General features: G+C 42.0%; 1 protein-coding gene across 1 annotated transcript in view; it reads left to right on the plus strand.

Annotated features, from left to right (window-relative positions):
* The first annotated feature begins 232 nt into the window (after positions 1-232).
* UTRN (utrophin) overlaps positions 233-12,618 on the plus strand; it is a 389,280-nt gene continuing 376,894 nt past the window's right edge. Inside the window, 1 exon segment of the mRNA XM_009895523.1 lies at positions 233-311. Within this exon segment, the coding sequence (XP_009893825.1) occupies positions 233-311 (79 nt within the window).

Consider the following 12,618-nt stretch of genomic DNA (forward strand, 5'->3'; position numbering starts at 1 on the left):
GGGGCGCGGCAGCGGTTGGCCGCCCACCCCGCCAAGTGTGCCCGTGGCCAGCGAGCCCATGTCCTGGCCTGCGGCTCCCACGCGGAGTCACGCCTGGTGCAGCCCGTGGGGTTACAGTGCCTCTCTGCTCCTGGTTCTGCCCCATAGGTGCTGGTGCTGAGCCGAGGCCCTCCATGGGAACCCTCTCCCGACGGACTTAGGCTGCACCCGTGGCATTCCCCAGCCCGTGAGCATGGCCCGCGTCTCCGACCAGGAGGAAGGACCTGGTGGGGGACACAGCGAATTCAGTGACATCATTAAGTCCCGATCAGGTAAGCTGTCGAGAGAAACGGCGTTTTCCTGTTTTCTCCTCTCTGCGTAGCTTCTGACATCAGCTTGCATTTTTAGGCAGCGCGTTTTCCCAACTTTTTTTTTGGCCTTAGATTGGTAGTACAGTGAGTGACTGAGGCTGTTCGTGCAGCTGTCCTACAATTAAGTAATAGTAATTGTAGATCTCTGGGGTTTTTTTTTGACAGTGTTAGTCAAGTCTGTTTGTTTGGGATCCACCTCCTGCATTATAATTACCTCTGCTTTTGTAAATAACCATGTGCTTAAAAGTGTTCTTATGCAACCTAGCGTTGGCAGCTTTTGTGTTTATTCTCAGATGCCGAAAATGGCAACTGTGGCCACAATACTGCACCTCCTAAAAGTGCATCGTGGTAGTACTCGTGCAGTAAATTAATGTGCTTCCTCCTTAATGTGAAACAGTTGTCTAAGGCTACTCGCTCAGGCATTTCCTCTAGCAAAACATTCATGTAACAGATCTGAAGGTTATTGGAAAAACATGGGGTTTTTTTGGTTGTTGTATGTTTCAGACTTTTGAGGCTCTGACAGCTGCTGGGGAGGGTAAGGAGGTACCCTCATTTTAGCAGGGGGAGAGCGGAGGCTTTGGAGGGGCAGAAGTGAGTTGTTTATACCGTGATAGAAATTTGTGCTACATCCAGAGACTGGATGCTCGCTTCTTCAGCCTCAAAGGCTCTCTTAAATGCAAAACGCTCCTGTTGTCAAAAGATTTTTCCTTTGATATCTCAAACCTAGCAGTGTGAGTCTTCTAAATGTTCCATACATTAAAAACTGTATCTCTTCGGCTGGTGGTGGTTTGATATGTCAGATTATGTAGGATGTGCGTTTGAATCTGGATTCCATTGATGTCCGAATACTTTGTTTCGTAGACCTCCTCTTTCTGAGGAGCACCACTGTTGGTGGAGGCAGTCTTCCTCCTAACTTCTGGAAGTTCAGTTTATGAAACAAGAATGCTTGTGGTTTTCTATCTTGAATTCTGTAGTGCTGGTTTGCATTGTCTGCTGATATTTTGAAAGCTCCGGACGTAAATTTATTTGATTATGAGTGTGCAGTCAGCACCTCTATAAGGGTTTTGAGTTTGGGGATGGCTTGCAAATGGTTTGTATGCATATATGTACACAAGTACTACAGCTTTATAGGATGTCTGAGGAAACATGGCTGTATTTGAGGTTTTCCTTGGATGAACAAATTGTACAGTAAGTTCTGTTGTTTTGGTTATGGCAGACGATTGTAAATCTCCTGTTACAACCACTTAACTTTCTTCATCTCTGTTAATGAGAAAATGATGTACATTCTAATACTCACAAGGCTAAAAGTCTTGTGTGTTAAATTAAAAATAGTGAGTGAAGATTGATCTTAAATAATTCATCTTTTCTAAATAAGATACTTGTTTGGATCTGGATGTGTGATTTCTTCAAGTTAATTACTGTACTACATAGCTCAGATCTGAACCATTCCCTACAAGCAAACCTGTGGGAGGGATTTCCTAATGAAAGGGCTGAAGTTTCTGAAGTACAGATGGCAGCAAATTAAAGGCTAGCTGTCAGGACTGGGGAAAAAAATATTATAAGCTATGCTTCCATTTTTCCTAGATATCTGGAAAAGAGAATGCTAATTTTGATACTTAGAAAGGAAAACTGACTTGTGTTTTGCTGGGAAGATTTACCCAGCATGGGATGTTCTTCATGGTATAAGTGACTGGAGTACAGTAGAAGTGTTACATTATTATAACTTACTAATATTTGGGGTAGCTAGGGGTCTGTTTGGGTTTTGAGACTCTGTTTCTTGCTACTCTGCAAGTTCATCACCTGTGATATGGGAAATCTCTTTGATTAGAAAAAGCATGCAAATATTCATTTAGTATTTTCACCCTTAGTAAATAAAATGTAAACTCTGCTTCTAGCGGGTGAAAATCTTTAAGTGATTTAATATGTCATAAGTGCATATTATTCCTATGCATTTTTAAAATAAGAATACTGAAAACAGTTTATTCTTGTAAATAAAAGGAGAGATGTGTAATGTCCTGTGTAGAGATCACTTTCTCTCTGCTCTCCTGGACAATTGTCTGTCTTTTTCAACATGTTGTTCTTCATCTTTTTGGAACAGATCACCAAGCTGTTGGGATATCGTGGTTATTTAAAAACATTCTTCTTCTAAACGTGGTCGTTAAGATATATGGCTTAACCTGATATTTTGTTATAACTTGGAAAACAATGATTATTTGGAATGCAAGAATTTTTAGGAGGTTAGCCCTTAACAAAGAGTGGTACTGGTAAAAATGTTTCTAAATATTTGGATACAAATGTAAACTTTAGTCTTTAGCAGTCTGTCAAGCTGAATATATTGTCTTTTTCTAGTCATTGCTGCTTTAGTTCCCGCTTTGGAAAAGCGGAAAGCAGCTAGAAGACCATAAAGGTGGCACTGTTAATACAGTGATTGGTTATTGAAAACTTGAGTTTTAATCTAAAGTTACTCTTACGAGATTGTAATAAGACACACGAAGCTTTACTGCTGCTCAGGGCTGTGTGATGCCCATCTTTGCCTGTTTTTACAAGTAGAACTGGCTATGTATTTTTTTTTCTTAATGACTTGTAATTGGGAAGCTACCAGCCTACCATGTGAAGGATATAGGAGAGCAATCAAAATAAATGAATGGTAAGTTGGGTTTTTATTTGTTGCTTGTGTGAAAAAGTGTGTGTCACAGGATTTCACAGATGGGAAAAGTAATTTTACAAGTATCTAATTCATCCTTTGGGGAGTTAAAACTGAGAGGATGAAGGATAAAACACTTTGAAGATCCTTGTATGTTATTGGTTATGTTGAAAATACTGTTTCCTTCAGCAGTCAACAAGAAAACTTTCTATGAACATGCTGTATGCTGCAGCTGTTTTAAGTGATAAATGTTTGATTATCCAAAGCAAAAGAGTTGCTTTTTCCAGTAATCTCACTTTTGTGGCTTATGATACTAGAAAAAAGAAAGTGAGACTTCTTTTAGTTGTTTAATTAGTATGTTATTTTCTGGTTTTGATGTGGCTCCTCTTTGATTAGATAGTTTGTTCACACTGGTCTACATGTAGCTACAAGTTATTTTTGAAGACACATCTTCTGCACTTAGAATATGATGGTGACCAAAGCTGCCTTTAAAATAACTGTTGGCTAAGGTAATTATAAGGGAGGCTGCCTTATGTTTGCAGAAGAACCAAGTGTCTCTTTGCTTCCCTTCCCCCTGCCCCAGATGGCTGAGTATCTGATGGTTCAGGGGTAGGATACTTGTTCCTGGATAGTTACATTTGGTTTATATATTTATAATAAGCATTTATTTAGCATTATTAACCTGTGCTATGCCTGTGCATCTGTATGAGATTGCTGTAGAAAAACAGTTTTCCCTTTTTTACTTCCCTATAGCATGAAGTAATGTATATGGAGCTGATTTATATCTTTGAAAGCCATCTTGTGCGGATAGGTGAGCTTTTCTCTTTGCAATAGCTTTCAGGAAGGAATGCTGTGGGATGATTGCCTTACAGTGGTGAAAACAGCGTTGTCATCACCGGGCTTGAAGAACAGATGAGTCTTCGCTATGATTAATTATGGAAAAAAGACAAACTCACTTAAAATCTGTCATGGTAGCTTGGAATGGTAATATATAATTAAACAGTAAGACGTGACAGGAAAAACATTTCTGGAAGATTACTCTGCGCCTCTGGTGCATTTTAAGATATGAGTTCCTGTCTAAATTGAGGGGAACTTAATTCTCATCTACCTTTCATTTTTAATTACATTAAATATATTCAGCTGAAAGACTGCTTTGAGAAATTGTAACTCATTTTTGGAGTTCTTGGGCAAGGCTCATTCTGAGAACTGCTGCTGTTGTCTGTCTGTCCCTATGAAGCAATGCTTACTTGGCTGGCAGCCCCCTTTGCTCCAGGATCTCCCTGCCCTGTGGCTCCACATGTTGCCTTTGGAACCAGTTCCTTCGGTTGTGCCTCTCGCCGCCAGATCGCTACGGGCCAAACGCACTGCTTCTCACTTGTCATTTTGGCTCCACTGGTGTGAAATGGCCAGGAGTCATTACAGTTGCAGGCAGACCCTTGGGATTTATCGAGTGCGCGTGGAGTTGGTGTAGCTGGTTTTGCACTGTGTGAACTCTTCAGGGACGTTTGTGCGGGGTGTCTGCAGACAAGGTGTTGAAGCCAAGCGACAAATTTGCTGCTTCTTCTTTCTAGCCACTGAGATTATTAGTTTTCAAAACTAAACCTTTAGGTTGCTGTAGCCCATCTCCTTTCTGTCATTTGTTTTGCCTCCTTTTCTTGGGCTGTCTGCTGGGGACAGATTGGGTGCTGCAATGAAGACAGTTCTAGGGTATTGCTTAGTGTTTATGAAATGGCAGATATATAAGTACCAGGCTGGTTTCTTCTAGTCTCTTGATTGGTAGGTGAAGAAATAACATATGCTGCTCCGTGTGTTTGAAGCACGACTTTGCCTTGGAATAGAAATTGAGGCTCCTCGGAGAGGAAAAGAGAAAAAAAAACCCAAAAAAACCCCAGCAACCCAAACCATAAAGGCAGCCCATTGATTTGCGTGTGCTCTGCCAGGAAATGAAGACATAACCCTGGGCAAGAGCTGCCGTATGAGGCACCGTGTGTAGTGCGTTAAGTGTTTCTAAAGAGGTCTACAAGTCGGGATGGGGAGAGGCAGCTGCTGGTGGTGTGGGACCCCCTCCACCCATGAAGATTGCATGGAGAAGGGGTGCCTAGGTGAGGGGCAGACCAGGAGCAATGAGAGGTTCCCGGCTGTGCCTCCCCTAGCCCTCTCTGAGGCTGTCCCCTTCTCCCCTCGGGTCTGAAGGAAGAAGGAAGACTCTCATACGGTATCGTGAAAATATTTTCACGTGCAAAGAAATTCTCAGTTCACAGCATTGGGCAGCTTAGCAAAGAGTTAGCAGTGCTGTCTTAACAGCTCTCAGTAACTGCTCCTAATTTTCCGCCTCACCTTGACTATTCCTCCTAGCAGAATCACTTGTCTGCGTTGTGCGTGTTGGGGTTGACTCTCGTGAGCAGGGCGATACTGTTAGTAACATCTTTTACATGCAAATAAGTAGGGAGACAGACTGAAATAGTTAACTCAGTGTAGGTGTGGAAGGGCAATGGGAAGAGCATATGGGCTTGAGCTGAACTCGTGTCGTTTCAGGACAGTATAGCTGCTCTGCTGCCAGGTAGCAGTATGGATTGGTGTGCTTAGAGCCCACATGATCTGCTTTTCATGCACTATACAGTATCCATCCTTCAAAGTAAAATGCAGAATTAGAGTGCAGCTGTTCTCACCCATCCTGGGAGCTGAGGTGCTTGTAGTATGAAGCTGGGGAGAACGGCATTTATTTGGATGCCTTAATAACAGTCTGAAGAATAAATAACAGGGTTTAAACGTGGTGAGGTGGGAGGGAGGGGTTGCATTGTCTGACTTTTTATTGTGTTGATGAAAGAATAAGTTTTAGTGCTCCATACTTTGTCAGAAATCTGTTTTATGTCTCGCTCCCCTCCCCCAGTGTGTTTCTGGAATGAAATGGGGAAGCGAGCTGAGCCATAATTTCAGAAAGTGACAGTATATCCTCAGAAGAAAGCTGGGAGTTTTAAAGGTAGCTACAAAAATAACAGGCTAAGGAAATGGAAGAGCCCTCTGGCATCTGCGGCTTTGACAGAAGACAATGATACAGCTCTGTTGCAAGCTGTAGTTTTGGGAATGAGGCAAGAAACTACTGACTTGTAAATATACACAGCTGTGAAGTCAGTGAAACATCTGCCATCAAGAAGGAGGGGTCAGAAACTGCCATTTATTTACTTATTTATTAGGATGACATCTTTGGGCCTCTTTGAGAGAAGATCCAAACCACCTGATTCTGCCTTTGGAGACAGTAAAAAGAAAAACTGACTTCGATTATTGGGCCCGAGTTGGGCTTAGCCCTGACTATAGCCAAAAAACCCCCCCCCCCAAAAAAAAAAAAACCAAAAAAAAAAAAAACCCCAAAAAACACAAGCTGCTTTTTTTTCTTTTTTGACTTTATGAAGGTTTGGAGTCTCTGTGCTGTTAACTCCTCTGAGACCATAATGAAGCTATGGCTGCTCATGTCAAAAAGCTATGGGTAGGGAATGAAAGCAATTTGCTGCCCAGGGTGGCAACAAACCCATATGCCATCTGAGTGGAAGCCATTTTCATAAGCACATGCAGCTATGGCTTGTCTTCGCTGTGAACAGTACCCTTGTTTCTGACTCTGGAAGAGGATTTTCTCCCTATTCATCTTTGCAGGAAGGAGATTTTTGTGTTTGTTTGTTTTGCCTTTTCCAGTGCATTTGGAGCTCTAGGTCACAAATGTCTTTGTATGGGGAAAAAAAGGAACACAGTTTAGCTAAACCTAAAAAAAAACCCCAAAAAAAACCAAACCCCAAAATACAAACACTTGCACTTATCTCTTGTAGCCACTTACCAGTGGGGCAGCTCGGGGCTGGTACAGAGTTGCTGGCTGTGACTCCAGGTGTGTGTCCGAGCAGCCGGGAGACTCTGACATGGCTGTGGGGGCTGGGGCCAGGCTGGGCACTGGTGGTTGGTGGGAAGACTGCCAGAAGATGGTCAACCATAACGGGGAGGGTGCAGGCACTCGCAGTTCCTTCTGCCAAGGGCAGGGTTGAGTCTGGGTGCGTTATGGGCTGTGTTTTCCCTCTGACTGTCTGACCAGCTCTGGATGTGAGTCCCAGCAATGCAGGAGAGGCAGGTTATCAATGGGGACGCATCTACAGCCGTGGCAGTGACGTTCTTGTGATGGTTTCTTACGTTCAAAATGTGTTCACTCTTTAATAATTTGCATTTTTAGATTTTCATTAATCTGTTGAGTGCATGGAACAGCTGCATTAAACATGTTGAGATGCTGGAGGGGAATAACTTGATCATTGCCTAGCGAGCTTCATTGGTAATGAGGCAGCTCCTGTCCCAGGGAAGCCTTCTCTAGCAGCCTAGCCCCTTTTCAGGTGTGGGGGTCTCCAGCTGGGTGTGGAACAAGTGGTGAAGAGCTGCTGAGTCTTTAGCTAGTGGGAGATAAGAGTGACTGTGCATTACAGTAAAAGACTAATTTCTGTCTCAAAAACACAGTATACATGCTGGTAGGAAAGGTTATGGCTACGGGATGGAGATTAGGTATGCCTTCTTAAGGTTATTTTGCTGATCAGTATAGGGAATGTGCAGCAGTACTTTTCAGCCATAAATTATTGGTAATGAAGTTCCTTTCTGGACTTCAACATCTTTTCCCCTCACCTTGTGGAAAACCAAGAGGACCCACCATCCAAAACCTCAGAAATTATGTAAAGGAGTTAGGTATAAGGACAGTCACTGTCTTAAGCATTTAGCTGTGGAGTGACATGCATTTAAACCATGAAACAACGTGCTTTGATGCTTCTATGTAATTCATTCCACAAATAACTTTAGTTAGTTCCTTTGTACTCTGCTTTTATTGCTTAGTATCAAATGTGGTTTTTTGCTCCCCTCCTAATTTAGATGATGGCAGAGGACCAAAGGTGGAATATGCTCCTAAAATGTTATGTTACAAATTATTGATCAGAGAAAAGTGGTGTGATGGATAAGTTCTGAAATGTTTTGCTAGCTTTTTATTGTTATTAATTTACCGTGCTATTCCAGATGAGCAAAGAGTAGTAGTCTGTGGACAAATAACAAATGGAGGGGATCTACTTGAACATGTTACAGGACTATGCTGGGAATAGGGTGAAGCCTTCTGGTTTCTATGCTATTTTAATAGTTATGTTATAAAATATGATTGTATTAAAAGAAGAGAATAAATAAAGTAGTATTTAAATGCCAACAGACCAAGAGCTTTCTATTCCCTCTTTATAGGTTTTTACTTCTGTTATAACTTAATGAGGAGTAACAGCTATGGTCAGCATAAATAATTTCCAGAGAAAGTTCATTGCTCTCTTTTTCTACTTTCTACATGTACATCTTGTTCTTGGATGAGGCTTCTTGTGGAAATTCACAGGAACACATTGTGTTAACGCCATGCTTCTTTCTTGAGAAAAGACTTTTTGGAAGTTGAAAGTCTGGTAGTGTCCTTCTGAATATACTTTTGCTCTTTCTGGGATGGTGGTGTGTAATCTTCCTGCTCTGAATGCTTTTCCTCTGTGCTCAGGAATTTTTCTCTTGGACCTGGCTGTAGTCACCAATTTAGAGCTTGGTGGTTTGATTTACTGAGCTTTCTTTAAAAAAAAAAATAAAATTAAAAAATCAATTTTTAGCTAACTTAACACACTGTTCATTCAAAGTAGAGTTTATTAAGTTTAATCTGAGAGTTATTAAAGGTCACAGTACAGATGTGAAGTTTTCGCTCTGGTCTTTCTACTCAAAAAATACATTTGCACGCTTTGATTTGTGCAGAGGAACAGTCTGTCTGACAGACTGTCAGTCTTGTGCAGTGCTCAGGTAAGGATGCTGTGTTCCCTGGCGCACTGAGGATGGGAGCAAACAGCCCAGGCTGCTACAGGTTCCTGGTGGGCTGTGGACCACTAGCCCTGTTGCATCCTTGGGACTCTGTTCCTGCCTCCAACTGTTGCCTGAATGCAGGTGGGGCTCCACCCCCCCCCCAACTTGAACATTACTGTTGGAATATTTAGGTAATTCAGGACAAAAGGACGCTTTTAAAAACACCCAACACTACCTGAGCCCTCATTCCCCGCCCCCACCCCCGCTTCTGGTTTCACTGGATATTTGAGAATTTATTACAGCCACGAAACATACTTTTGGAACATTATGGTGCTGTCTCGATAGGATAAATCTAATGAGTTTTACACTGATGTGCACAAACAGTATGTCCAATATTGAACAGAAGAAAGAGGAGGGAAGAGTTCAAATGGGGTTGTGCCCATTGTCACAAATGTCGTACCGCTCTGTGTGTGTGTTTTTTCTCTAAGGCTATTGAAACCCAATTCAAATTCATTATTTGCCCTCTGAATGTTAACGGAAAGTTCCTTCTTGATTACAGGAAAAACAGTATTAAGGAAAGGAGACTACAGGCTGTCTCTGCTATCCGTAATTTTACTGAGGTGCTTTACAGAGCCTCTATAGATGCTAGGCTCCTCACCTTGCCAGGTTGCTCTTTTGCCTCTTCCTTTCCCCTGGGTGAAGAGCAATGCATAAAAAACATTGACTAGAGGTGCAGTTTTAGCAAGAAACTTCATGCCCGGGTGCATCGAACCACTACTGGGAAAACTTTTTCATATATTTATGGGTATTGGGAAACTGATGGCATCAGTTTGTGGCATGTTTCTGTGTAGAAGCTTTTCTTTGTCCTTTCTGATCCAAGGAAAACTAGATCCGTTCAGACTTACAGAGCTGTTGAGATGCAGGGGAGGAATAACTGCTGCATCAACTGTGGTGGTGTCTGTTACTTCTCAGTCCTCCAGCAGAGCCTCTCCTTGAATGACACCTCTTCAGAGTTTGGAAAAATGTCTCTTTATGCCAAAAGGATTAAGGTACTGTCTGCAACTTTCTTACAGGTCCATGTGTGGTTGGCAGGAGGGAGCACAAGAACCTGCTATGAGGTCTCAGTACTGATTTCTCAGGGTCATTATGTAGACCCTCCTCTAGAGAAGTGACACATGGACCTGAGAAGAACCAGATTTTAAATTTCTTATTTTTTTGATCTAAACCAGCTGTTTAGAAAGGTTTTTGCTTGCCCTGTAATGAAGTAAGTAGTTCCTAAAACTTAGGAAACTTAAAGCTAATGAATTCCACGTAAATTTGTATTTTGTTGTTCATGTTTGTTTTAAGAGGGGAAATAATTTCCATACTAGGTCATGAAGGCCGTTTGTCTTTCCAAGCTAAGAATTTCCTGACTATTTTGAGGCCTTCTCTACCTGTAAACTGCTGGAGCAGGTTTTCTGTCACTATATGGTAATAACCTCCTCTTCTTAGCAGGCAGTGTTAAATATTTCATCATTGTTTAAGGATAGTAGTTACTTTGCTTACATAGTGACAAACAGTCTTGGGTGTCTTCATCTCCATGAAGAAAATGCAGAGACAGAACCCACCTTTTTATTTTTAAAAACAAAACAAAAAAAAAACCCAAAACAAGTCTTACAAATTGAAGATCCTCAAATCATCTCTGGTTTAAAAGATCAGTTACTTTTGAGCAAGGCATACAACACAGTTGTGGTGTGACAGAGCTCTTTGCATGTCGTGGGGTACCATATCTGTAAAGAAAGGAAGTTGTGTTCACATAAATATTTTGCTTCCTTTAAGTGAGAGAGTGGAATGGGAGGAAAGAACAGTAGCTGGTCTCATGAAGCAGGTTGCTTTTGAGGGGTAATCATGCCTTGATTACTAGTTTGGGAGTTGTATTCCCTCTCGGAGAAACAGTGAAGTTAATGCCAGGAATGCAGTGGGGAAGGTAAGGTCCTGTGTTCTGGCCTGTCTGAGGCATCAGGTGGGACAGAGTCTCAGTGGTAACAAGTGCCATTTTCATGTGTCATGCAGTATAAACCAAGCAGCCACCAGAATAGAAGGACCAAACTGGAAGAGCATGTACTGGACAGAAGTGAACTCTTTGCTCATCCAGCTCTTGTTAGCACTAATGCCCATCTGCTATCAGTTGTAAGACTGGGATATTTATATGTCTCAATTTGAGCCTCCATGTTATAAACATAAAATATGACAGCCTGCTCTCTGCCTGAGTGTATAAACTTACCTTGCTGTTGTCATGGTTTGGGCCAGACTTACGACTGAAACAAATGAAAGATGCTCTCCCCAACCTGTCCCTTCAGGGAGAGAAGGATGAGTGAGAAAGAGACTTATGAGTTTAAAAAACTAAACTACTTTAATAAAATAGTAATAATAAGAAAAGAATGAAATATATATGCTATATACAAAACCAGTATCAAGCTCCCAGGATGACAGTCAGGTCACCAGCAGGCCCTGGGAAAGTCCAACACTGGACTCGGCGACAGATGGGAACTGGATTCAGGAATGCATGAATTGGGATCAAAGGCAGACAGAGGAGTCCTCGGATGCCAGCCATTGAAGAAAGAGAGCGGACCACTTTGATCCCTCAGCTTTTATACTGAGTGTGATCCAGATGGGACGGAATACCCTGTTGGTCAGTTCTGGGTCACCTGTCCTGTCTGCTCCTCTCCACAGGTGTGACCACTCTAAGCTCTTCTGCTTCTGACGCTTCAATGGGGCAAATAACAAAGTTATCTGCCTTGGGTGTTATAGCAATAAGTATAAGCAAGAGCCTCTCTGCATACCATCCCTTGGCATCAACTATAAACATCAGGCTTTATCACTCTGTAAGCAGATGCTGTTTGAAAAATATGCTGTTAATTTCGGAGAGGTTACTTAGAAGAGACTTAACTGAAAAGTAAAATTACTGAACAGAAAATTGGTTCTGTTTTACCTCAAACTAGGAAAGCTGTATATACCTGGTTGGGCTGGCAGAATTTGGGGTTGAAAGAAGATGCGAAAATCCTTTGAAGTAACTTGAGTTAAAATGTGGGATCTTGAGTCTGATGAGATGTAGTTTGTTTTACACAGGAAGCGTGGTGTGACACATACAAACCAGAGATTCATGTAAAATGTGATGACTATATAGAATGGCCACCTAGCTAATAACAGCCAGGGTGACTTCATAATTGTTTGTGACATTGATTTGTTGTCATTTGTCTTGTCCCTGGGGATGATTTGTGACTGAATGAATAACATTTAAAAATAGATGTCCTGTTCAATTCCAAGTATGAGGATAATAATTTTTGAACATGATATGTAGTTAAAAATAATTACCCAAAATAAACTAAAAAGCCTCAAACATTGCTTTTTTTTTTTAAAAAAAAAAATCCTTTCTTCTCAGCAGTTGCTTTTTTCTGTGTGTGTGTGTGGGGGTATGCTTTGTTCTTCCTCTGCCTTGTTCAGTTTCATAGTTTTTCTTCCATTTGGAGGGTGACTGCAGTGACTGCCTCAGTGTTTGCTGCATGGCGTGTGTGTGGAAGAGCAAAAGAGCTGGAGAGGTGCTTTTTCTTTCCTACTCTCACCCTGGTATGAGGGAAGGGTGTAAGGGAGGGCTGGTGCAGTAGTGCTGGCTCCTGCTGCCCAGGGATGTTTGCGGGGGGCTGTGTGATGACACCTGGGGACACCACTGCTCCTGTTTTTTCAGGCAGCATCTCCTCTGCACTGTGCACAGAAAGCAGTTCGGTGACACAATATGAAAATCTAGGGAAACGGGTGGAAAAT

This window comes from Charadrius vociferus, unplaced genomic scaffold, assembly GCF_000708025.1.
Source record: "Charadrius vociferus isolate BGI_N301 unplaced genomic scaffold, ASM70802v2 scaffold142, whole genome shotgun sequence".
In the NCBI taxonomy this organism is placed as follows: domain Eukaryota; kingdom Metazoa; phylum Chordata; class Aves; order Charadriiformes; family Charadriidae; genus Charadrius; species Charadrius vociferus.